General features: G+C 42.2%; 1 protein-coding gene across 5 annotated transcripts in view; it reads left to right on the top strand.

The window, feature by feature from the left end:
* LOC133401149 (intermembrane lipid transfer protein VPS13B-like) overlaps positions 1 to 24278 on the top strand; it is a 482547-nt gene extending 458269 nt beyond the window's left edge. For all 5 annotated transcript variants that reach the window (XM_061673722.1, XM_061673719.1, XM_061673718.1 and 2 more), the window contains 18 exons: positions 13 to 183; positions 5025 to 5232; positions 5322 to 5510; positions 6180 to 6326; positions 7208 to 7494; positions 7828 to 7955; positions 8038 to 8234; positions 9311 to 9429; positions 9861 to 10311; positions 10852 to 11010; positions 11103 to 11331; positions 16313 to 16489; positions 16579 to 16749; positions 17508 to 17684; positions 19733 to 19835; positions 21566 to 21734; positions 21816 to 21896; positions 22532 to 24278. In XM_061673722.1, coding sequence (XP_061529706.1) covers positions 13 to 183; positions 5025 to 5232; positions 5322 to 5510; positions 6180 to 6326; positions 7208 to 7494; positions 7828 to 7955; positions 8038 to 8234; positions 9311 to 9429; positions 9861 to 10311; positions 10852 to 11010; positions 11103 to 11331; positions 16313 to 16489; positions 16579 to 16749; positions 17508 to 17684; positions 19733 to 19835; positions 21566 to 21734; positions 21816 to 21896; positions 22532 to 22780 — 3412 coding nt within the window. In that variant the 3' untranslated portion in view covers positions 22781 to 24278. The remainder of the gene's footprint in view (positions 1 to 12; positions 184 to 5024; positions 5233 to 5321; positions 5511 to 6179; positions 6327 to 7207; positions 7495 to 7827; positions 7956 to 8037; positions 8235 to 9310; positions 9430 to 9860; positions 10312 to 10851; positions 11011 to 11102; positions 11332 to 16312; positions 16490 to 16578; positions 16750 to 17507; positions 17685 to 19732; positions 19836 to 21565; positions 21735 to 21815; positions 21897 to 22531) is intronic.
* The last annotated feature ends 974 nt before the right edge of the window (positions 24279 to 25252 follow it).

Below are 25252 nucleotides of genomic sequence, written 5' to 3'. Positions count from 1 at the left end.
GGTCTTTTACAGTGAGGATAAGGATGCTTCCCACTGTGCTGTGCCCATCTCCACAAGCCTCATCAAACAGATACTGGATAAGAATGGAGTTGAGGACAAACTGGAAAACGTCCTGTGTGATTTCTATGGTCAAAAGGCCTCCGCTGAGCCTCCATGGCCTTACAGCTCCAAAGATGCTGCCAGGTATGCCGATATAGTTGCTCCCTCCTCTGTGCCCTGTATCCATGAGAGCAAGTGAAGAATAGTTACGTTTGACTTCCATGGTGTTGCAACAATTTAGTGCATGGTACAGTGGTACGACTTATTAGTGCCTCAATTTACAAGTTTTTCAAGTTACAAACCATTGCTTTGTCAAATTATTTTTGTTTGTTTTGCAATCCAAAATGTTAGTTTAAGCGCGAACTTCAGATACACTGCCGCTCAAGTGAAGTGAAAAAAAAAAGAGAGCCGCACACGCAGATGCACTCTGTCGTTTATAGAACAGGAAAACAGTCAAATATAAAATGCGAACACTCGCAAGGAACTACAGAAGCTAAAAGCCATGCCAAGACGCTCACACACAGACTAACCGACGTCAATCACTCGGTGACGCCCTTTCAAGGCAGATGTACAACACTACAGTTGCATTGTGGCTTTGGGCTTGTCCCATCCATACAGTAATGACACTTTCTAAATTCATTTCATTACATTATCGCTTACAATGGTTTTATACAATCCACTTCTATTTATTGTGATTGAAAACAAAACACAAAAAGTTAAAATGCTTTTGGTTTTTTGTGGGCAGGAACAGATTAATCTAATTTCCACTCATTTCAATGGGCAAAATTGATGTGGGAAAAAAAAAAAAAAAAAAGACTCATTTGAATCTTTCCACCCAGTGTAGAATGTTTTCGGTCAGTATTTCAACCCTCATTGATGTGTTAAAGCAACAACTCTCAACTGTTTTTGAGGTGAACTTACCGTTCTATTCCATCCCTTATGATGAATGGGCAATACATTTTCTCCCACTTGTCCTGTTCAGGGTCACTAAAGCTTATCGTAAAGATGACTTTGGGCAAGAGGCGGGATACACTGCACCCTGAAAGTTCATAGCTACTACAATATAGTATGCATTCAAATCATTTGCATTTGACAACACAAACTATTTAAAGATCTGATTCTATTTACTTTTGAACTTTTGAGTCTTTTTTTTCTCATCTGCTTCAGAGCCATAAATCAAACTCCTCTCAGCACACCAAACGGTGCAAAGATCTTTCATATAATATAAGTCGGACGGAAATGCCTACCAGATCAATACTAGTCATACATGGTGAAACTTGTCTGGAATGCTAATCACCAACCAAAACTTCATGCCAGTTGGAAAAAGTTTTATTTTAACATTTTTGTATGAACTGTAGTTTAAACAACACATTTACATGGGGAAAAAAAACATGTAAACTGTACATGAAATTAAATAACAGTAGTATTATTAGTGCATACAGCATAAAAACATTTTAAAAAACCGCTGCAATTGGTATTTATTTATTTATTTTATTTATTTTTTGTGAACAATACAATAGGCACTGCACTGCTGGCAAAATTTTTTGAATGACCTTTGCCACTGGCTGTTGGCTCAGAGTAAAATAAAATATGTAACTATTTCCATGGCTATTTTGAAGATATTTCAATTCAGCCAGTGTTGAGTACATGATGCAAGACCTATCGAGGTAAGTAGAGATAAAATTACAAATATCTGAGTAAAATGTAAATTGTGACTTTATTTCAAGCTGAACAAATACCTCATGTTTTACAGTGTTGGTAGTGAGACTCATGACGCAGTCTGGTGACCGCGTGTCCAATTTCCACTGAGAGTCGGAATTTATAAAGCTTGTGACACGTAAGGCCAGAGTTCTGTGCTCCCAGTCCTTCTGAGTCGTACAAACGTACTGTACAACAAAACGTAACTATTAACGATACAGGTAGTGTTTTACGTGAGAATCAGATAGCATGAGTTCCGTGACATGCTTGTAAGATTCGTCTCACTTCCCGAGTTTGAGATCCGACTTCAGGTAGAGTGGGTGATTTAAAAAAAAAAAAAAAAAAAAAAAAAAAGTGGTGTGGACGGATCGATTTAATGTCATTATGATTCTGAATGGGTATCTGCGCCCTTTTCAGTGGCACCTCCTCACCCGAAAAAAAGAAATATATATATAATACCATAATACCGTATAATACCGTAATATCTCGTGTATAATGCGCACCCGTGTATATTACGCACCCCCAAAGTTGACCTCAAAATTATGGAAAACCCTTCCACCTATGTATAATGCATTTTTACAATGCATGATTTTGCTTCTACCCCTATGATCAAAACATGAAGTATTATCTTTATTGTATTAATTTTTTTCAAATAATTATTCTGAAGCTAAGCACTTTATTTGAACACGTAACACTTTCTTTTCATTTACTTGCTCTTATTTTGAAATTCACAGCCCTACTTTTATTTAGTGAATGCGGAAAAACACAGTTGTGCTCATATGTTTGATTACCAAGGCAGAATTTGTAAGATGGGTACAATTCTTTAAAAACATGAAGGGCCAGGCGAAACACCTTAGTTTTTATTTTATTGAGATTCAAATGAAACTGTCAAGCATTTCAGAAAAGAATTATCATCAAACAAAACATAACCATAAAGAAATCAATGATGGTTGTTGTTCAGTCATCAATCGTAATTGAAATAATAATAATAATATTTCACAAATTCTGCCAGGGTATGTAAACCTATGAGCACAACTGTAGATATTATGCAGTCATACGTACCCCTGTCATACCTTCCTATGTATAATGCGCAACACTGATTTTTTTACACTTTTTTTGAGAAAAAAATGCGCATTATACACGAGAAATTACGGTACTCCTGGACACTGCAATAATGTCATACATATTGCATATGTTCGATCAATGTTGTGCATATTAACATACATACCAGACACTTTTTATACTAGTATCCATATCCATAACTCTTAATATGTCCTCACTGTTAAAATATTACTTCAATGCGCAATATCACACATATAGTACATACTATGCATCTTAACAGGTTGTTCATACACTATACATATTGGGTGTATCATAATTCCTCAATATGTCATTCCATATCCATCCATTTTCTGAGCCGCTTATCCTCACTAGGGTCGCATGAGTGCTGGAGCCTATCCTAGCTATCAACGGGCAGGAGGCGGGGTACACCCTGAACTGGTTGCCAGCCAATCGCAGGGCACATTTAAACAAACAACCATTAACACTCACATTCACACCTACGGCAATTTAGAGTCTTCAATCAACCTACAACGCATGTTTTTGGGATGTGGGAGGAAACCGGAGTGCCTGGAGAAAACCCACGCAGGCACGGGGAGAACATGCAAACTCCACACAGGTTGGGCCGGGGATTGAACCATGGTCCTCAGAACTGTGAGGCAGACGCTCTAACCAGTCGGTCACCGTGCCGCCTCATTCCATATCACTTGTCAATTTTATACTTCCCTCTTTGTACTAATTGTATAAACATGGGGAAATACTCCTCCTTGTTGCACAAACCTTTGGAGTTTGGACCACCGTAATGCATGAAGTCACTTAAGACCTCAGTTCAGCAAGCATCGAAAGATTGATTGACTCATTTAGACGAATGGTTTCAAAATTGTTTCGAAATCCAATCAAAATATGTAAATGTTCACTGTCAGTTGCAGTGGTCTATACTATTCAACGTAGAGGTTCAACTGCATGGCTCTTGAAGGGTCAAAGGAGTTGAAGCACCAAATTTGATTTGGTTTCTTTCTGTTGGATTTTAGGGAAGCACTTCTAGGATCATTGAACTAACATCTTTCTATGTAGCGAGGACACACACTCGCATGCTGTCGTCGTGTGCTTTTAAAGCAGCGTGCCTCTCAGAAAGCCGCGTTCGGCTTCACGATGCCATCAGTTGCATTTCATTCTTTGAATGTTTTCTCTTTCCTCACAAAGCCCTGCAAAGTGATCCCTGAACCAAACATTTGGCTAACCCCCACGACAAGACCAGTGTACCAATTAAACAAAAACACCAGTACTGTATATAATAAAGGTTAACCACAGTGGAAGTAGGTACCTCAAGCAGAGCACTGGCAGTTGTAGAGCAGAGTCGATACCAGGTCACATTTAATGGGTTTGAACTTGAGCTTGAACAGAGAGGACTTTATGCTGGTCTCAGGACTCTTTATACGATTCACAAGACTGTGATTACTGTGAAATGACTGCACAAATGCCTGTTTTGACTACAGTATTTCAGTATTCTATAGTATCTGTGTACCTGGATGCTTGTCGTCTATATCTGTTTGTATCACCGAAGTTGTTTACTAACTTTCTGTGTTCATGTATCACGTGTGCTAATGGCCTGTCTCATATATATATATATTTAAAATATAAAATGTCTGTTTATATACAACTCTAAATGACTGCTTTAGGTGGTCTACTGCTTTACTTAAGAAGTGTAAAACATACTGTAGCAAGTGGACAGGAGAACGGTCCCCCTTAGTTTTGGCAATTAGGTTAAATTGTTTAGTTAACAAACTAAACTGTCTATGACATTTGTTTATCAGAGCTAAATTACAGGTAGCTGTGTGTTTGTCACTTTGTCTATATGTATGTCCTCGTTGTTTATGTGTCTGTGGGGAGACGTTTACAGACGGAGTCATGGTGCTGTGGCTTACATTTGTACTAAGCTCGCCACTGTATTGGCATGCTAGTGTCATCAAACTAAGCTCACTGCACAGAACAAGCCATTCATATTGTCAGTTTTAGAGGTTCCTTCAAATCTACTCATGCTCAAACCATCCATTTATTACTATGGGCTGTATAACAATATTAATGACTGTGTGTTCCTGTGTTCCCAGATCACTGGCTGCTTCTTTTCATTGAATTATGTCTAAGTACTCATTAGCCACAGTAGTAAAATGAAATTGATGTGACTGGAGTGAATTCAAATGCAGTGCTTCCACTACTGCTTCAACTAGGTCAGTGCCGGAGCCCCTTGCCCAGTGGGACAGTCCCATGCAGGTAAAGTTATCGTGCTGGAAATTGGGCCTCAGCACCCTGCTGGTGGAGCTGCTGCCCTGGGCCCTGTTAGCTAATCACTCCCAGTGGGATCTGTGGCTTTTTGAGGGAGAGACCATTGTGCTGCAGATTCCAGCCGGCAAGGTCATAGTACCACCCAACTTCAAGGTAGAGAGGCATCTATAGCATTCAGTTTTTAGTCTAAATGAATTATCATCGTGCTTTATTACACACTGTCCTTTGTGCCTCTGATGTAGGAAGCTTTCCAAATTGGCATCTATTGGGCTCAAACAAACACTGTCCACAAGTCTACAGCCATGAAACTTGTTCATGATCTCACCTCCCCTCGATGGAAAGAGGGCACCGATTCTGAGGTGGTAACCTTGGATGAGGAAGGATATGTAGAGGCAAACATCACCCTGGGAGCCTTCCCTGGAAGACAGAAGGTGAGAGTCACATGAGACAACAATATTGGCTATTTTACCAACATGATCTGTAACTGTTCGTTTGCAATGTTGAAAGTCTTTGGGTCATTGATAAACCTGAAAGGATGAATGGAAAGACCCTTAATTGGTACAGCTCCACAATTTATTGAGAACTGGAAAGTTGTCTTTAAAATCCTGCCTGGGTAAAATAAGTGAGTTTGTTTAATATTGTTTCTTACTGAAGCTGAAGCTTGCAGATCCAGTATGTCGAACTCATCATACGAAATGTGTTAAAGTGGAGTTTGATCGGGTGAGCAAAATAGAAATAACTTTCAATTTGCAGTTCTATAAAACTGGAAGTTCCTCCTCCGATGAACATATTAAGTTCATCGCTGACAATCAAAACCATTGTTACTGTCACAGTTAGTTAGTTAGTTGCCACCTATAGGACTGGAGTATTGCGGAACACATCATCATCAAGTTTGACATTTTTTAAGACAGTTCAGCCTTGGTGGATGCAGGGCTATTATTGTCATTTCTAATTTGATTATACAGGTGTACTTAATAAGTGCTGTTTCAGTCTAATACTTCTATCTGCTACTGATGCCATAGTAACCACATCAAGCAAATAAATGTTTGATTTATGAAGCATTTCATGGCTAATATTGCCATCTGTCATTTCGTCCACAGCTGTGTCAGTTCTGTGTGTCATCTACGGTAAAACATGGCATCCAGATTCTCCAGATAGCGGACAGAACGATCCTTGTCAACAGCACTCCTTACACAATACACTACAGGCCTCTGCTCACTGACCACAAGCTGGGAAATGATAACCAGGTAATAAGCGGAAATGTTCATGTACATTTCTAGACCAATGCTGTAAATTGCTGTTTCAAAGTAGAAAGAGAACAATGACAACACAATACACGTCACGGTTTTCCTTTCAGAGCAAAGTTCGTACAAAGCCAAAATGTTTTTGCTTGTCTATGGCACTGCATGATGTCTCCTGTCCTTACTACTGCTTCACACGTACAGTAAATACACTGCGCACATGACTCATACACACACACACCCCGTAACGACCACACAAATGGATTAGAGGGACACAGCAAGCCATTTTTCCATCAGATCATTTTGCTCCACTGTTCTCACCATGAGTCAATGGCACTTCTTAGGGGTATTAAACTAACATCCAGAATTGGATGCAGGTTTCCCTTCTCTCTTTCATCTGCTGCTTGTCCCCCCCAAGAGAGCAACAATGTAATGATGTCATTTCACAAGCTTTAAGATCTCCCTAGAGAAAAAAGCCAAAGCGTGCCAGTTGCCACTAAAGTACGGACTGAAATCCTAAAACAAAATGCCTTAAATAACAACAAAGTGGGTGCAAATCTTGAAAACATTTACATACCAGTCCATACTCTCTGTTCCTCATCTCTTAAAAGCCAATCCCATGGACTTTAATCCAGCCCATCACTTCTAAGAAACCAAATTAACACAAAGCACAGTTGGGAAAAGTAAATAGAATAATAATAATAATATGGTTTCAACATGTGCATTCCTGCAATGTCTTCTCCCCATCTGTGCCCCCTGTACAGTATTCTCCTCCAGTCTTAAGTTTTTCTTTCCATGTTTCTCAACTTTTCGAAATAACGTCTCTTGTGTTGATTTCCTTTTTAAAGACAAATGCAGTACAAGTTTATGGTATGTCCTTTGCACAGGCCTGTGACATACCAGAGACTACAGTGTTCGACCTGGCTCCGTCTGAAGCGGCGTCTCAGACCAAACCCTACTCTTTGCCATGCTGGGATCGTCTTCAAACCAGCGCCCAGGAAAAAGTGGAGTTTCCCTTGGCAGTGAAATGCATGCTTTTCAGCTCATTATCAAGGCCCGATGCCAGACATGGGTCTACAGCATGGAGCCTCCCCACGCTCATCCGACCAGACTTCCTCAGACAGAGTGTGTCGGTTCCGGGTGAAACAAACTCTTGGGGTGGCCCGAGCAGCAGGTGGGTTAACTTTGGCACAGAGTCTGTGGCAGCAACAGTCAATTTAGAGCAGGGTCCCGGACCAAGCTGGCACAGGACTCAACGAAGTAGTTTGTAGCATGCTAAGCAACAGTAATGAAATTCCCTCACTCAACATTCCCACTTTCAGTTCCTGACCTCGTCTTGGTCCATCTCGACTTGCCCCATGTTTTCCCATGACTTTTCTTAAGACTTGTTAGCCTTCGGTCTGTTACGGCTCCGTCGAGCTTGTCTCCTCAGATCAATTTTGTGTGGCTGTGAGAGACTGTAATGACGATTATCATGGATTTGTTCATTGCTATGTGTATTTGCTAGAGCCATAGTCTTGACATACCAGGAGCATCTTGGAGTGACGTACATTACACTAAATGAGGATCCTTGCCCTCCCATGCTGGTGCACAACAAATGTCCTTTCCAGCTTGTGCTTAAGGAGAACGTAACAGGTGAGGAAAGACTATGACAGACTTTCCTCCTCCTCACGTCTCCTTTTTGAATTGCTCAATATTTTAAACTCATCTTTTACAGAAACTCCAAGGACCGAGGTGTACTGTTGTCCACTTGCTGCAAATAGCTCAGTGCACCATGAGCTCTACTATCACTTTTCTAGTTTCCCCGACTGCAGGCAGAGAGAAGCACTGCCCACGCTGTTGTTAAAAACCGCAGCAAATGTTGGCAGCACAGACTGGACCGACCCTATTGACATCAATAGCCCTGGCACTCAGGTAAAAATGTTCCTTTGGAAAGGGAGTTCTCATGTGTCATCACTCACACAAAAAAATTACAAATTTGTTTGATTCTCTAGTAGCTTTATGAAATCGGGTTGCAATGTCATTTAATTTTTTCTTCCCCCCCCCCCCCCCCATCTTTCACAAGGGACTTGATAATGATATATGTTATATGATTGCACGATCAGGATGCGATGCCTCTGATAACATGCGCATACATAAATATTGTTTCTAATCTAATGATTTTAGTTCTGATACATACTGTTAGTGAGAGATTAGTGAAACAATATGTTCATCATTCCATTGCTAGTGTGCTGTACTGTGCTGCATCATAATAGCCTGATAGTTTTGACTCTCTCGCATGACCAAAATATTATTATACACATGACAGACTCATGATGATATAGTACAGTTCCATAGCACTGTAATCTACAACCACGATGATAAACATATCGTTGTAAAGGCAGACTATTTGATACAGCTCTGTTCAGTGTATAGTGTTCTCGTTTCTCTTTAGTCCAGTCAATCACACACACAAAAAATCATAAAAAAGGCCCAAAGTTGGCAATAATTGACGAATTTAGCCCCATGTTAGGATATAGCACGCTCTCAGATAATACAGTACAAGAGGATGTTACACGCAATGACAATGCAAATGTTTTAAAGTTAGTGTGATCAGCTCAGCTGGTCAGGGATTAGAGTAACCTGGAGGGTGTGTAACGTTTCGTGTTGTGTCTAGCCAGTCACAGGTTGGGGTTGAGGCTGAGGCCGCGCATCTCTAGTTACTGTGAGGTCCTCATTTGACCTGTGTGGTACGGGTGAGAAGTCAAAGGTCAGGCTTGTTATGACTGCTGAGTGAGGTTTTCAGTGGGCTCTGCTTCGTTTTGTCACATGAGGAGTTGATCATGTTGATCTGGGAGTGACGGAGGTTCAAATCTGGCACATGCATGTTTGAGTACACATCTGTGAAAAGAATCTTGGATGTCGCTATGAATCTGCTAGTTCTTGACTTTGTGAATGCTGGTTATGAATAGTTTTGCTGTTAACTATTTTCTCTTGTTATTGTTGCTCAGGTGGTATTCCTGCCAGGTTTTGGTTGTCTCTACATTGATGTGGGGTATGAGAGAGGAACCTTGGTTCTGTCTCTGTCACCAGAGGGCGGTGCAGATTGCGTAATCAACCAACACAGCAGGTATGTGTGCAGACAGATGCTTGCTTGGTGGTGTTTCTTTCAACTAGTGTATTTTTCTGACCAAAAGAACCCAGGTGCTCGATTTGCAGTTCCTATGCAGAAATTATTAAGAGACGTGACATGCAAAGTGCCATCTTTTCCACCACAGGAGGGGAATAAAAGCCTGCTGTGTTCCCATGACATTTCAGAACATGGCTCTTACTGCTTTATTCCATTACATCAACACCAAACATCATTAACGTTTGAATAGCAGGAGATCTATGTGATTAAATATCAGGTTAATGTGAGCAAATGACAACAGACAGTGTTTGTTATTGTGCTCTGTTGGTAGAAAACTCACTACTATTGTGCTCTATAAACAATTTGAGTGCTTTAATTAATCTGTGTTGGAGATGGAGAATGTTCATTTATTTTCGCACTCCTTTTTTCAGGTCTACCAAGCTGTCCCTAACTGTCCTTCTGAGTGACGCCAGCGTCGTGTTGAGTGATGACATCACCAACCCCTCAGGTTCTGTGGAGCTGCTAAGACTCACACTGACCAACCTCTACCTCAGACTGGCCCCAACATCCACGTGCCTGCCCCCCGAGGTCACCCTCGAGCCTGGAGCAGCTACAGCGTCCATTTATACTCTGATGCCTGACGCCTTTCTGATCGAGGTTTACTGCTTGTGCCTGCAAGTGGACAACCAGCTATACAACCGTGCAAGCTTCCACTTCCCCGTGCTGCTGTGCCAGGAGCAGAGAGGAGGCGGCGAGCTCGGGGATCAGTGGAGTAACCACGACGTTCCCACTGAGACTCCTGAAATGCTGGAGGAGTTTAAACGTTCTTGTTTCCTCCAGCTGAGGCTAATCCTGTCTGCGGATGGATGCACCCTGGACGAGGTTGGATTCAGTTCTCCAAACCTTGTTATAGTGTGTTCTAATGCAGGGTACAGTCAACGCCCACATATTTGGAGTTCGATATTTATAAATTTGCTCATTTGTTGATTTTTGTTTTGTTCTGGGGTTTGTTTGTTTTTTTGGCGCGGGGGGCAAATCTAATATTTCACCGGTCCGCTGTTTCTGTGCTCAGGCCAAAGCTATGTTTGCTTTGGTGCCAAGCAACTTCTGAACTGAAGAGAGGAGATGTATTTACTCAGGCCATAGCCTAGTCTACTAGAAAAAAAAGTGCTTTGCTGCCATTTCTTGGCATCTATTGGCAATTGCAAACTATAATAATAATGTCACCAAAGTCATTCAGCACAATAAACATGACAAGTGTGCAACCGCACTGTACTTACCAGATAAGCTAACATTTAGCCTAGTTTCTTCTATATCTTCTTCAACTACTACTATTTCTTCTCCTTTCGTGTGTTTAGCCTGCTTTCATCACTTTGTTTGCAATTTATAGTCTCAAAACAACTTTGCTCGTGTCCTCCACAGGTTAACTTCCAGGTCCAGCCTGCTAGAATATACCTTGAAGACACATTTGTTTACTATGTCAAAACCTTGTTCCACACTTTCGTCCCTGGCTCCACCTTTGCCTCAGTGAAGCCTCAGAAGTGTAAAGAGTCTGGATCAGCCTCCACCGTCCCTGAACAGGTGCATAATTCTTGACAGTAGTGATGGAATTAACTGAGACAATCTAGGCCAAGATGAAGATGATAATGTTGTACTGTGTAAATGTTCTGTAGGTACTTCAGTCAATACAGGCACTGGTCCGGCCAGTGCGTCTGCAGAGGCTAACTATTCAGCCAGTCAACCTGCTGGTCAGCATCCATGCATCCCTCAAGCTCTACATTGCTTCAGACCACACTCCTCTCGCCTTCTCCCTGTTTGAGAGGGGGCCGCTCTGCACTACAGCCAGACAGCTGGTTCACGCTCTGGCTATGCATTATGCTGCTGGGGCCCTCTTCAGAGCCGGTACGTAGTGCTGTAGTTGTGCTGTGCAAACTGTATTTACACCTGACTCGCCATGATTGAGGTGAGGTTAGATCTTTATCATTCCAACTGCCGTGCATACATTTGTGAGACAAATGAGCTGCAGTGATAAAAGCTTGCAGTGTTTGGCAATTTTCATTATGGTGACCTACAGGACAAGAGTGGGACAGTAAACTGCTGTGTATGATTTTTATTTTGTTTTATTTTTTAAAAGTCCCGTATTTTGGCTATTTAGACCTCTATACAGTGACTCTCTAACATGGACTTTAAGTGTCTATTTCATTTTTTCTTTTTTAAACACCTTAGTTTTGTCACAGAGGGTGTCCAGAAAAGGCCTTTGTTACAGCTACCTCAGTTTGACTCAGTTTTGCATCCGCTTTGTCCATATTTGGTTAAGACCGCCCCCTTACCGCTGATTGGTTGCCTCTGTGTAGAAGACCCACTTGTGAGAGCATACGCGTTCACTATGTTGAGAGTGCCGGCTCGTGAGCGGAGATCTAGTGACGTAGATAAGCTCGAGAAATTCGAATGACCTGATTTCAGGCTTCTCGGCACAAAAGCCTCTGGGACTCAGGAATGCGTGGACGATTTAAATTCATATTTCACGTTTACTGAGGCACCATACAGACAATATTACATCCCAAATACTAGAAAACGTTGGTTTGGCAAAATGTGTCCCCTTTAAATCAAATGAGTCGATTGTTTGGCCTGTGGCATGTTGTTTAACTGGTCATGAGACAGTGTTCTAGTTTCGCTAGTGCAGGGTTGTCAAACTCAATCTAATCACAGGTCTCGTGGGAGTTGCCCTCAGAGGGCTAATTATAAGTGTGAAAGTAAAAGTGTAGTTCCCAACATAATAGAAAACACACTCTTTGAAAAGTGAGTTTTTTTTTTTTTTATCCATTTCTCGGTGAACACAAGAACAATGTCCAGAATTTTAATGATTAGATTAAAAAAAAAAAAATTGCAGAAATTTAATTGGTGTACTATATACTCATAGGTTTTTACATTAAATTCATTGAGAGTGAAACCTTTCATGTTTGTGGTTTGGCATTCACAAATTCACCTATTTGCCAATATTTTGGTCTCCTCTGTTATTTGCTGAAAATTTTAGCTTTTGGCTATTTTTGTGCTCAGGCCAAAGCAAAAATGTATCACTTTGTCGCCATCTTGGTGCCAAGTAACTACTATTTTGAGTTGAGCAGTTTAACTGAGCCCAAAATAATGCTTTGCTCAGTTCGCTGCGATCTTGTGGCATTTATAGGCAACTCCAAACCTTTTTATTGGTTGGTGTCAATTTCATGACATTTACACAGATGCAGATTTGTTCAAATATATCTTTTCCTTGGGTCGTGTAATGCAATGATTTAATAGTATTTAAAATCTCCTCTGTAATGTACAAACCAGAGTCAAATCCACGGATAAAGATTGCCAGCTGCGATGTGTCAGTCATGCCGGCGCTGTCATCCACAGCAAGGGAATATGCGATCAAGTCTTTCCTTTTGCATCGCCTGTCATTTTAAATCGATTGCAAGTTTGCATACCTAATCAGCATCAGTATTTCTGCTGAGACTTACAATAGAAAACGCTATCTTGCGTGGACAGAAGACATCGCAGACTTCAGTCATGCATTTGGGCAGCGCGGTGCCCGAGTCGTTCGATAGATGGACGGACAGATGGACACACCCAGTGAGGAATGGTTATAGCAGTGAATAGTATAAAAGTATAAAAGTATAGTATACAGTATAAAAGATGAGCTGAACCATTGTTTCTGACAGAAGGTCTGAATAAGTCTGTTAGAGGAAGAGCTTCTTTGCTGTTGCATCTCCTCCCGCTGATTGAGATAGGCCGAGTGGTGGTTCTGGACCTCTTAAAGTCCGCAACTAGCTCCTTAGTGTTGAGGAATAGCTGATCCCTACTGCACCAACCCACAAAGTTGTCCACCGCCTCTCTGTACCTGGTCTCCTGCCCGTCCTTAATACATACATACATCCAAAGTTGTATTGAAAAAGCGTACAAGGTGAACAGAAATGGTGACAGAACAGTCCCTTGCGGTTCTCCAACATCACTGAGGGTGAAAGTAGCATCTGACAATTCTAAGGTTCACGGTTCTTCTGGGCCGCTGTGTTCCTTTGTGGCGTTTGCGTCGGCTTCCTTCCATATTTTTAAAGACTTCCTTGTCTAAATTTGGGTGTGAACGGTTGTTAGGTTATAGAGTATGTGCCCTGCAATTGACTGGCGACCAGTCCGGGGTGGAGCCCACCTCTCAGCCAAAGTCAGCTGCATGGGATAGCCTCCAGCTCACCCGTGACCCTAATTGAGGACAAGCAGCATAGAAAGTGAATTGATAGAATTGCATCACAAGTTCAGTTCTGATAATAAACATCTAAAATGAGCTTGCAGGACGTGAATAAATGGAAGTTGGGCCTTGAGTTTGAAACGTTTTCTCTAGAGGAAAGGAAAGGAAGCAAAATCTGAATCCCCTTATGCCTGGCAAAGGCTTCCTAATGTTTGACAGATTACTTGTGATACATTATGGTTAATCTAAGCAGTCACCATGGAGAAGTCTGGATATCAGGCCTGTATAAAGCCTTTGGGCCGTGCTCGCCCTGTCTCGTCGAAGCCTCCACATGTGGTCTGATTTAACCCATCATTTCCACATCAGAAATGGTTGTTCTGGCTGGGTTCTTCCTTTTCCGCTGTGTTTCATCACAGCCCTCATTTCTGCTTGTATTTCAACACCTCGCCATGTTCTCTGCTTCCTGAGTCATCATTAGTTTGGGCAACCATTGCATACTGGGACTGATTAGCTTCAGGATGTACAATACTACATTTAAACACGCGCACAATGTAGGCATATGGATATCATGCACAGGCTTATCCATATGTCCAGTGTGTGTGCGTGCGTGCGTGCGTGCGTGCGTGTGCGTGCGCTTTGATATAACAAAAATACTGCCCCAAAAAATATGTTCAATTAATATGACCTATAACTTGTACAACCCAATTGAATAACAATAAAGAACGTTTTTTTCACAACGGGAAGTAAAAATAAACAACTGAGATCATGTGGTTGCACAAGTGTGGACACCCTCTTATATAATAACAGAGGTTCTGGTGAGGTTCATGCTAAATGGGAGTGAGCACACACCTGCCCGCATTTGTGCCTCTGATTCACCCCAAATGAATTCTATATGTACTTGTAGGCTTTTCCTGGCATTTTTGTTGTCACATCTTATAGCTTAAGCCATTGTCTACAGAGAGCTTGCACAGCATCAGAGTTTTGTTTTTGTTGTTTAACGTTACCATCAGTCAGGAGAACCAAAATTGATGAAAAGATGAGAAGAAAACTGGCCAGGGAGGCTGCCAAGAGGCCAACAGTAACATTGAAGGAGCTGCAGAAATAAATGCTACCTGTTTAGTACATGTGACAAATATCTTCCATCTCCTTCATATGTCGGGGCGCCAGCTATATTTTGCAAACACACTTGGGACGCATGTGGGAAAATGTTTTATGGTCTGCTGAAACCAAGATTGAGCTTTTTGGCCATAATTCCAAAAGGTATGTTTGCCGCTAATACAACACTGCCCATCACCAAAGAAAAAAAACCAAACCATACCTCACTTCAAGCATGGTGCTGTGGCTTGTGGTCAGGGGAGGCAGAAAGGCAGGCATCACATTTTCTTTATATTGGTTTGGAATCCAATAAAATCCATGTTATGTTCAAAAGAGCTGAATTTGCATATTTGCTCTAAATATACATGAGGTGAAAGCCTCACCTCAGATTGCACAATTCTTACACTAACAGGGTTGAGGCTTGTGATTGGCAAGCTCCTGTTTCTGTCTCTCGTCCCGTCTCCAACAGAATGGTTACAGACACTTAATATGCACTCTATCGTTGATGGCATGAAAAAAAGATAAAGCTTGAGGGGAGGCAGATGGTAAGTCTGAATGCGATCAGTTAATTCGGAACACAGCTACATCCTCATTTACGAGAGGGTGTGCAAACTTGCGCAACCGCACTATCTCGGTTGTTGTTGTATCATTTTACTTCCCCTTTCCGAGGTATTTCTTTTTTAATTGAGTCGAACAGGCTGTAGGTCATATTCATGATGTAAACAATTGTGAAATGATTTATCTTGGTCTCATTTTTGTATTTCACAAAATCCTGGCATTTGAACAGGCGTGTGTAGCCTCACACATTACAGATTTATACAGATTAGGGGGATGTCATCTAGCATTGCCGACTGTGGGCCAGTGAAGACTAAATCAACTTGACACTATAAAGTGTTGGTTTGTTTGTGGGCAGGTGCTGCTGTTGTATTCCCTCACTCAAAAAACAACTGTGGCTTCTTCTGGAAATACACCCACAAGTGTGTCATTTTATCCTCGTTGTCACCATTACGGAGTTCACCATTGTCGTGGTTTTGGTTTTCATCTGCTGCATGCGCAACCTACATCCCCACATTTGGCCAAACAAGTCTTAGCACTTCTTCCTGGTCCCGCTGAATGGCGAAGGGTGCCGTGATAAAGCAACCGTAGGAACTTTAGGCGTCCGAAGACAAAAAGCCATGAAGAAAAAAGAAAAAAACTTTTTTGCAACATTGGCTTCGTAACAATCATGTCGGCAAACTGTAGGTCATGTTCATTGGCGTCGCACACGCAGGAAGTCAGCTAACCTGTTTTCTGGGCTTGGTCACGTGACGTTCCCCATGTGGATTGCGGGCTGAATGCTGGCCCTTTGGCCCTGCAGTGTAAATCCAGCCTCAGGATTGTAGCCTGACTGATTAATTCATGTCACTCTACCTCTGGCAAAAAAAAAATAAATCTTAAAATAATATCGAAGGTGGTTTTGAAAAGGGTTGAATTCCTCCATCTATTGTCAAAAAAAAATTCAAATCATATTTCCCAGCATACGTTTGCCTTCACAGTATGCCCGTGTCTGTATTTGTTCCTGTGTGTTAGGCTGGGTTGTGGGGTCTTTGGAGATCCTGGGCAGTCCTGCCAGCCTGGTGCGCAGCATCGGTAATGGCGTGTCCGATTTCTTCCGCTTGCCATATGAAGGTCTGACACGTGGACCTGGTGCCTTTGTCAGTGGCGTCTCCAGGGGTACCACGTCTTTCGTCAAGCACATCTCAAAAGGTAACACAAATGTTCAGGAGAATCTTTTCAGTTTTTGTCCTTTCCATTTAAAATGTTCTCATGATTAAAATGTGTCCACCTGTGCCCAGGCACCCTGACGTCCATCACCAACTTAGCAACCAGCCTAGCCCGAAACATGGACCGTCTGTCTCTGGATGAGGAGCACTACACCAGGCAGGAGGAGTGGAGACGGCAGCTACCAGAGAGTCTGGGGGACGGACTCAGGCAGGGGCTGTCACGACTTGGGATTAGTTTGTTAGGTATGCGAGGATGCAGATCGTACGCACGTCAAAGCGGCTCGTCAACGACGACTAGTTGTTGCCTTCAGTTGTGAATAAAAGCATGCTTTTGCCGACTGGTTGAACCCCTTCATGCGTCAGAGTGATGGTATCCAACTTGAGATACACATAATAGCTGCAGGACAAATGAGAAACAAAGGTTGGTTTTGATAAGCTGTTTACTATATTGTAGTTTTAAAGGTAGATGTGTGTCTGAAAGCCTGTTTTAGGATCATAGTTTTATCATCTATTTGTGGCTTTGACTATTAATAAAGGCAATTATAATCACTTTTAGCGGAAGCATCAATTATTGGATGAAATTCACTATTCCGGTTGGGTTCAGTCCCTATCACCTGCAAATAGCAGGGCTCCATTATATTATGATCTTATTCAACTTTAATCAAACAGTTGTTGTTGTTGTTGTTTTTATGAAACGCAAAGGAAGACGTTTTGTTTAATGCCAAATGAGGACAAGCCATATGGAAAATGGATGAAAACAAATGGCAACACTTTGTTTATGGATTTCTTTTAACGTTTCGTACAAGTAGAAACGTACAAGCATGCCAACATACATTTAATTTTTTTTAAAAATACAAATGTCCAACAGACAATAATAGGAACGGTTATATTATCACACCTTATAAGGTTGACGCGACACCTTGTACAATAGTCAGAGAATACTCAGGTTCAATGGAAAATGGATGAATGTTAAGACGAAACCCTGCTTGTTTTTGTTCCAGGAGCAATAGCGGGCATCGTGGACCAGCCCATGCAGAATTTCCAAAGGAACTGGGAGATGCAGAGCACAGCTGGTAGCAAAGCCAAAGGCGTCATCTCTGGCATGGGGAAAGGAATTGTGGGGGTTTTCACGAAGCCCATTGGAGGAGCAGCCGAACTGGTATCCCAAACTGGATATGGTGCGTTCAAAGTTGATCTTACTGGTGTTTGTTTATCACACCAATGAGACGTATCAAGTTTCTTTGTCATGCTGTTTGACAGTCACAGCCACCACGGTCGTCCAAAATGTCATTGTCAAGGAGGATATTACATCAAACGCTGCCGAGTGATCGCTCAGAAATGTACCCTACCTCTTTCCCAAATCAGTTATGAAGAGATGCAAATATGATAATACTAGTGCATTTACTAGTATTAAGATTGTTTTTGCATTGCATTTTGCAAGAAAAGGTCTTAGGTTTTCAAATGCCAAAAAACAAAGACGGAATGAATACAGTGGTTCCTTGAGATACGCGTCCAGTTCGTTCAGTGACCACAATGCTATCTCAAATCATCCTTTCCAATTGAAATGAATTGAAATGCCATTAATCCGTTCCGGCCTTCCCCCCAAAAGACAACAAAGCTTGCTGTCGTGTGTTTTTTAACTAGGAAAAATAGCATTCCATAGTATTGTACTTTATTATGTAATTAAATGGAATTAGAAAGAATGTGCCTCTTTGCAGGATTCATAATGGAAGTCTCAACTCGTCTCCGCGTTCATCAATGCGGCACTCATACTAGCTTTCGACACAAAATGTATAACAAGTTTACTCATATAGCCATGTAGGACACAGGGGTGCGCTGTCTAAAAATAAGACCCTTTAGGCTGTGGAGTTAGCTTAGTGGGAGATGGAGTTGAGGAATAAGTCAGGCGGTGGTGTGTTTTGGCAAGTAACAGGTTATTGCCGCTGCACATTACCAATGTGGTGAACCACTCCCAATCAGAGTGATGGCTCCCAGAGCGAGCCTGGCACCCTTCTCGCTGAGCCTCTGAGTCCAACACAAACATTATCGTATTGTGCTCGCAACGTTGGCACGAGATGGAGATCATCTGCCTTGATTTGTGTCGTCATTTTGTCACTTCATTGTGTCTTCTGAAAGTGGTTTGTGTAAACATCCACTCGGCTTTGCAGAGTACCACTGGAGTGACATCATTAATGGAGCGCTCTCGTGTTCTTTATGGCTCTATTTCACCCGATGACTTCACTGCTGCCTGAGAGAGCGGGATGAAGGGAAACCAACCACACGTACATGAACTCATTCGGACATATACATGCCAAACACGTCTTGTTTTCTAGACCGTGTATAGACCAGACTGTGGAAGAGGATGTAATATTCCTCTGGAATACAGAGGAAACCTCGAACACAAGCATTTTCTCCCATAGAAAATAATGGAAAGAGAAGAGAAGTCATCCGTTCCAGTCAAAGTGTCACCATCATAAAATCTTTATTAACTGTACCGGCAGGTTTTAATAACATTTCAACATCCTAAACTGTCATACACGTGAAATAAGTCAGGCACTGTTAATAAAATAAAAAAAAAAAACATGACATGACATTTTATACTCTTGTGATCCTTTAGCTCAGGGGCCACCAACATGGCGCCAGCGGACACCAGGCGGCCCCCAAGAACCACATAAGTCGCTCAGAGGCCTGTTCTAAAAGTAGCTCACCGGTGATGTGGGGGGGGGGTCGGGGGACATTGTGAATTCCTCGCAATGTTGTAGAAGTGATGATTTGAAAATATAAATAGAGATTTACAGAAATAGAGTTGCACATTTATATTTATGTAATTCGTACCTTATTGTCGATAATTATTGCGCAAAATTGCTAAGATGATCACGGTTTTCACATCGATGAATCTCATTAATTACTAATGACATAAATGTAATTTGAGCGAATTTGTTATTTTGTATCATGCTTTTGCATGAATCGGTACGCATAAAAGAAGTGGCGCTCAGTATGAAAAAGGTTGGTGACCCCTGCTCTAGATCCCCACTTGGCTTTAAGTCTCGAGATTTGATGGAGTCTGGCTGTGCCATGCGTGGCAGCAGTTCAAATGGTTTTTGTTCAACGCATATTTTTCCCCAAGAATGTCGGTTTACCTCCACATTAAAAGTTCTGTTCTGTGTCTAATTGACCTCACGGATGTGTGACATGCTTTGTCCGTTTGTGCTGTGTCTTCTAACAGGGATCCTCCATGGAGCAGGACTGTGGCAGCTTCCTAAACAACTTTACCTGCCAACAGAGGAGAAATCCGCTGAAGCCCCCAACAGCCACCTTAAATATGTTTGGTATGATTCCACCACCCCAAAATGAAATAGCATCCCGTGTTCCTTTACTGTCTTGAAGCTGTGCGTTTAAAGTCGGACATGTTGGCCTTTGCTTTTCTTGGATCCTCTCCAAAATCCGGTGTTCCTTTTCTCCCACTTACCTCTCATCATTTTCGCTGTCGTGAAGGGTTCATTAACACCACCCCACTCCCCGAAAAGTCTGTTTGACCTTGATTCCACACATGGTAGCCAGCCTGCTCTCCCTTGTTCTCATCAAACCATGTTAAAAGGTTTTTGTAAGCACTCTGCCAAAGCCTCCAGCTCAAAGTCGTGAGCTGTGAGTGGATCCAGAGAGATGCCTTCACGTGGAGGAGGGACACGTTCCCCTTTGTGCCAGATGCTTTGGAGCTTGATCACTGAGGTTGCGTGTTGTACAGAGCAGACGTGTTCACCTTCAGCTTCTGCATTATTGAAATTTGATCAGAGACACAGCGCTGCGTCACATTTTGGCCTTCATTCCAGTATTTCCTCTCAGCGGAATGCTTATAATATTAACAAGGTTTATTAGAGGGCCAAGTCTCCAGAGGGAAAGAGAGGATTGCATTTTATAATGAGCTTTCCGCGATGCAGTTGGGTTTCCATAGTTCCCGAAACAAGTATTTTTAATAGCGGCCGGTGATGGAAAATGGCAAATCTTAAATTCAATATTCCTTTGGAACAGTTCACCTTAGATGTCGACACCAGAGGGGTTAGCGGTATGTAACGTTAGTGGGGTGGGGGGGGGGGGGGTGATAAAAATACACAAATGCCAAGAGAATTCTCCCTTGTGGTGTTATTGTTTTTGCATTTGCACTGAAACTGGTTTCCATCAGGTGTCCGTCAATTATTTTTACTACTGCAGGTAGCGCAGACACTTGAAGGGTCAGACGGTTTGAGCCCAGTTACACTGAACAGAAACAAACTGTCCCCTTCTGCTGCTTCTCACATCTGCTGCGCAATTGGAGCACCTGCCTACCAAAGTAAACACAGTGTCCGAGAAACACGACTGAACACTCGCCTTCCTTCACGCGTAGTTCAACTGAGCGTTCGTGTAATAGGAGCCACACGTTCTGTAGACATGTCAATTACAGGTTGTATCCAAACATATGTTGTCACTTGTTTGTGTGTTGAATATATTGGGACACTTTGTGTGGTCTTTATGGAAAATGTATATACACAGTGGAAGGCAAAAAGTATGTGAATCCTTTGGAATTTCTGCAGAAATTGGTCATAAAATGTAGTCTGACCTTAATTTGAATCACAGGAATAAACAAACAGAGACAACAACAACAATCGAACAAAAAATATACTGCACCACAAAAACGATTGGTTTCTTTTTTTCTTTTCTTTTTTAAATAACATTCAATACAATAAACATTCTGAGGACAGGGAGGAAAATGGAATAGAACCTTTTGGCTACGGATTATTTAAGAGCTAATCAGAGTAAAGTGTGAGCCAACCTGGAGTCCGATCAGTGAGACAAGATTGATGATGTGGCTTAAAGCTGCTCTGGCCACTAAAAAAAAAAAACACACCAGTGTAGAATTGTCTCTCGTCAAGAAGCATTCATTGATTGTGGACCGTGCCTTGTTTAAAAAAAAAAAAAAAAAGCTCTCAGAAGACCTACGATTAAATTCTATCACTGAATGAAACAACTTGATCTGGCATGAAATGACAAATCCTAACTAGCTTCCCCTCCTCTCTGCCTATAGGAAAATGCTCCAGTCTTTAGGGCGACCGGAGCTGCACATGGCCTTAGAGGTGACTATTGTGAGTGGGTCTGGCCAGGAGCATGCTGGGTGTCTGCTGCTTACCTCGGAGGTCCTCTTTGTGGTCAGCCTCAGTGAGGACACACAGCAGCAGGCCTTCCCCATCACGGAGGTAAAGGAACGCATGACTGAAGGAGCCGTTCAATATCTGCTGCTGCGTGCACACTAAATCTGGCAGCGGCGTCGTCTGCAGGTCGAGTGTCACCAGGAGGCGGGACAGCAGGGGCAGCTCACTCTCACGTTGCAGCAGCAGACATTAGCCAGTGACACGGAGGTGAGCCCACCAAAACATCTTTGGCCTCATTGGGAACATGACAAAATTGTTGTCATCCATTTCCTATACCGTTTATCCTCACTAGGGTCGCGGGCGTGCTGGAGCCTATCCCAGCTATCTTTTGGGCCAGAGGCGGGGTACACCCTGAACTGGTCGCCAGCCAATCGCAGGGCACATATAGACCAACAACCAGCCGTGCTGCCCTAAAAGCGCTATATAAATCAAATGTATTATTATGCTACTAGGTAGCACATGTACCCGATTATTTCATTCGACTGTGTGCGTCACAAACACAAGTGCCTTGTTAGTATTAACCGTCACTTGTTGTTCCAGAGTGTCTTACATGATGTTTATTAGTCAAATTTACCCGTATCGTTTGTTAAGTAAGCTACGTCTGGTACTGGAAGTGGTACAATGTGTTTTGACAATAAGAGCATGATACAGGAAGTTACGCGTTAACTGTGTAAATACCGCCGATGTAAGTATTCTTAATATCATGAAGTGTACTCGTTTGGATTCCCTTACCAATCTGGATTTGGTCACAGTTTCTCCCCCTCGAAGTGTTAAGCCTCAATATAAATTTCCTTCTTTATTATGGTTCTCTGTGGCAGTCATCATGTGTTGTCCTCCCCCAGGGTGAAGGTGTGCGAGAGCGTCTATCCGAGCAGCAGTATCAGCGCCTGGTGCAGTATGTGAAGCGGGCCTCCCACTATTTCCCTCCCTCTGCTTCATCACTGCAGCTGCAGCCTCCAGTGACGCTCGCTGAGCCGCCGCCCTCTGTCAACAAGTCATACCGCTATCTGGTTGATCCCGCGTTTGCCAAGGTGTTTGTCAGCAAGTTCACCATGGTGAAGGATAAAGCCTTACGGATCGGATTCCACTGACATTGATCAGCTGCACTTTTCCACCTACCCATTCATGCAAAATACACTACATTGTCAAAAGTATTCACTCACCAGCCTTGAATCATATATGATCTGAAGTGGCATCCCCTTCTTAATCAATAGGGTTATATATGACGTCGGTCCACTCTTTAACAGCTTTAATTCTTCTGAAAAGGCTGTCCACAAGGTTTAGGACTGTGTTTGTGGGAATTTCTTTGACCATGCTTCCAGAAGTGTATTTGTGAGGTCACACACTGATGTTAACTACGCGCTAATTCATCCCAAAGGTGTTCCATCAGGTCGAAGTCAGGACTCTGTTCAGGCCAGTCAAGTTCATCCACACCAAACTCTCTCATCCAGGTTTTTATGGGGCTTGCTTTGTGCACAGCCATGCTAGAAATGGAAGAACTATTCCTCCAGAGTTGGGAGCATGGAATTGTCCAACAGGTTGACTCCTTTGTTCCAGTGAAAGGAACTCTGAAGGATTCAGCATGCCAAGAGCTTTTTGGACAACTCATTGCTCCCACGTTTGTGGATGGCATCTTCCTGTTCCAACATGACTGTGCACCAATGCACAAAGCAAGGTCCATAAAGTCATGAATGAGAGAGCCTGGCGTGGATGAACTTGACTGGCCTGCACAAAGTCCTGACAGAACATCTTTGGGATGAATTACAGTGCAGACTGAGATCCAGGCCTTCTCGTCCAACGTCACTGTGTGACCTCACAAATGCGCTTCTGGAAGAAGGGTCAAAAATTACCTACATATACTCCTGAACCTTATGGAAAGCCTTAAAGATGTTATAGCTATTAAAGGTGGACTGATGCCATCTTAAACCCTATTGATTAAGAAGATCTTCAGATCATACATGAGGCAAGGCAGGTGAGCAAATATGTTTGGCAATATAGTGTATATCCAATTGGAGCACTTTGTTTTATATGAGTCAAGCATGTGTGCAAATACACCTCTGAAAAAATTGCCTTTACTGCGATTGGCTGGCGACCAGTTCAGGGTGTACGCCGCATCTCGCCCGAAGATAGCTGGGATAGGCTCCAGCACGCCCGCGACCCTGTTGAGGACAAGCGGTACACAAAATGGGATAGATGGAAAAATTGCCTTTATACATCTTTTTTAAACTAATACAAACACAAGAGCTGGAAGCAGCGCTCAAAATCTGTTTTTATTCATAGGTGCAAAAGAGTTGAACTTGAAGACTGCGCAAAGACAAAGTACATGGCATATACAGTACATAGTCCATAAAGAGCAACAAGCATTCTTGTCAGCTAGAATATTGAATGAAGTCACAAACACCAGCTGCCAACCAATTGATGTTATAATATGATGTAACGCTGTACATTGATGCCCAACCCTTATGTTTTTGCCTTTTATAGTGTCATTGCACATCTGGGCTCTGTCTAAGGTTTCAGTACTAGGCCTTTAAAATTATATTTAGAGAACCTTTATAATAAAAAAAATTAATATTTGTGTGTCGTCGTGTGTATGTAAAACATAACATCAAGAATCTATAAAAACAGAGTCGCCTCCAAACGTACTGGAAGGCCAATACCTTTGTTTTTGTTGTACACTGAAGACATGTGGTTTTCAGATCAAAAGTTAGAATTTCAGCTTTTATTTCATGGTATTTACATCTAGATGTGTTAAACAACTCAGGACAGAGCACCTTTTGTTTGAAGACACCCACTTTTCAAGTGACCAAAAGTATTGGAACAGACATTAAATTAAAGTGAATAACATTTAATATTTGGTGGCATTATCCTTGCTTGCAATAACTGCATCAAGTCTGCGACCCATTGACTTCGCCAGGCTGTTGCATTCTTCATTTGAAATGCTTTGCCAGGCCTTTCTGCAGTGTCTTTCAGTTCTGGTGTCTCCTGAATGCATGATCTATTGGGTTAAACTCCAGTGATTGACTTGGCCAGAAGCTTCTCCTGATTAGTTTGGATGCATTTTTTTTTTTTTTATAAATTGCCAGACAAAATGGTTTTGGAACAAAGTATGGCGAAAGAAAGGATCTGCTTGTGATCCAAAACACACAAGCTAATCTGCGGAGCAGGGTGTAGGTCATTGCATGGCTGCTTCTGGAACGGGCTCACTAGTCTTTATTGATGATGTAACTCATGATGGTAGCAGCAGAATGAATTCTGAAGTCCACAAAACCATTTTGTCTGGCAATTTACAGAAAAATGCATCCAAACTAATTGGGAGAAGTTTCATCATGCAACAAGACAATGACCCACAACAAAGGACTTCATCAGGGAGAAACCCCCAGAAATAAACAAACTGAAAGGCACTGCAGTAAAGGCCTGGAAAAGCATTTCAAATGAGGAATGCAACAGTCTGGGGAAGTCAATGGGTCGCAACCTTGATGCAGTTATTTCAAGTAAGGGTTATGCCACCAAATATGAAATGTTATTCACTTTAATTTAGTAATGTCTGTTCCAATACTTTTGCT

Source organism: Phycodurus eques, chromosome 4, assembly GCF_024500275.1.
Source record: "Phycodurus eques isolate BA_2022a chromosome 4, UOR_Pequ_1.1, whole genome shotgun sequence".
NCBI classification, from domain to species: domain Eukaryota; kingdom Metazoa; phylum Chordata; class Actinopteri; order Syngnathiformes; family Syngnathidae; genus Phycodurus; species Phycodurus eques.
This window is presented reverse-complemented; position numbering and strand designations above follow the sequence as displayed.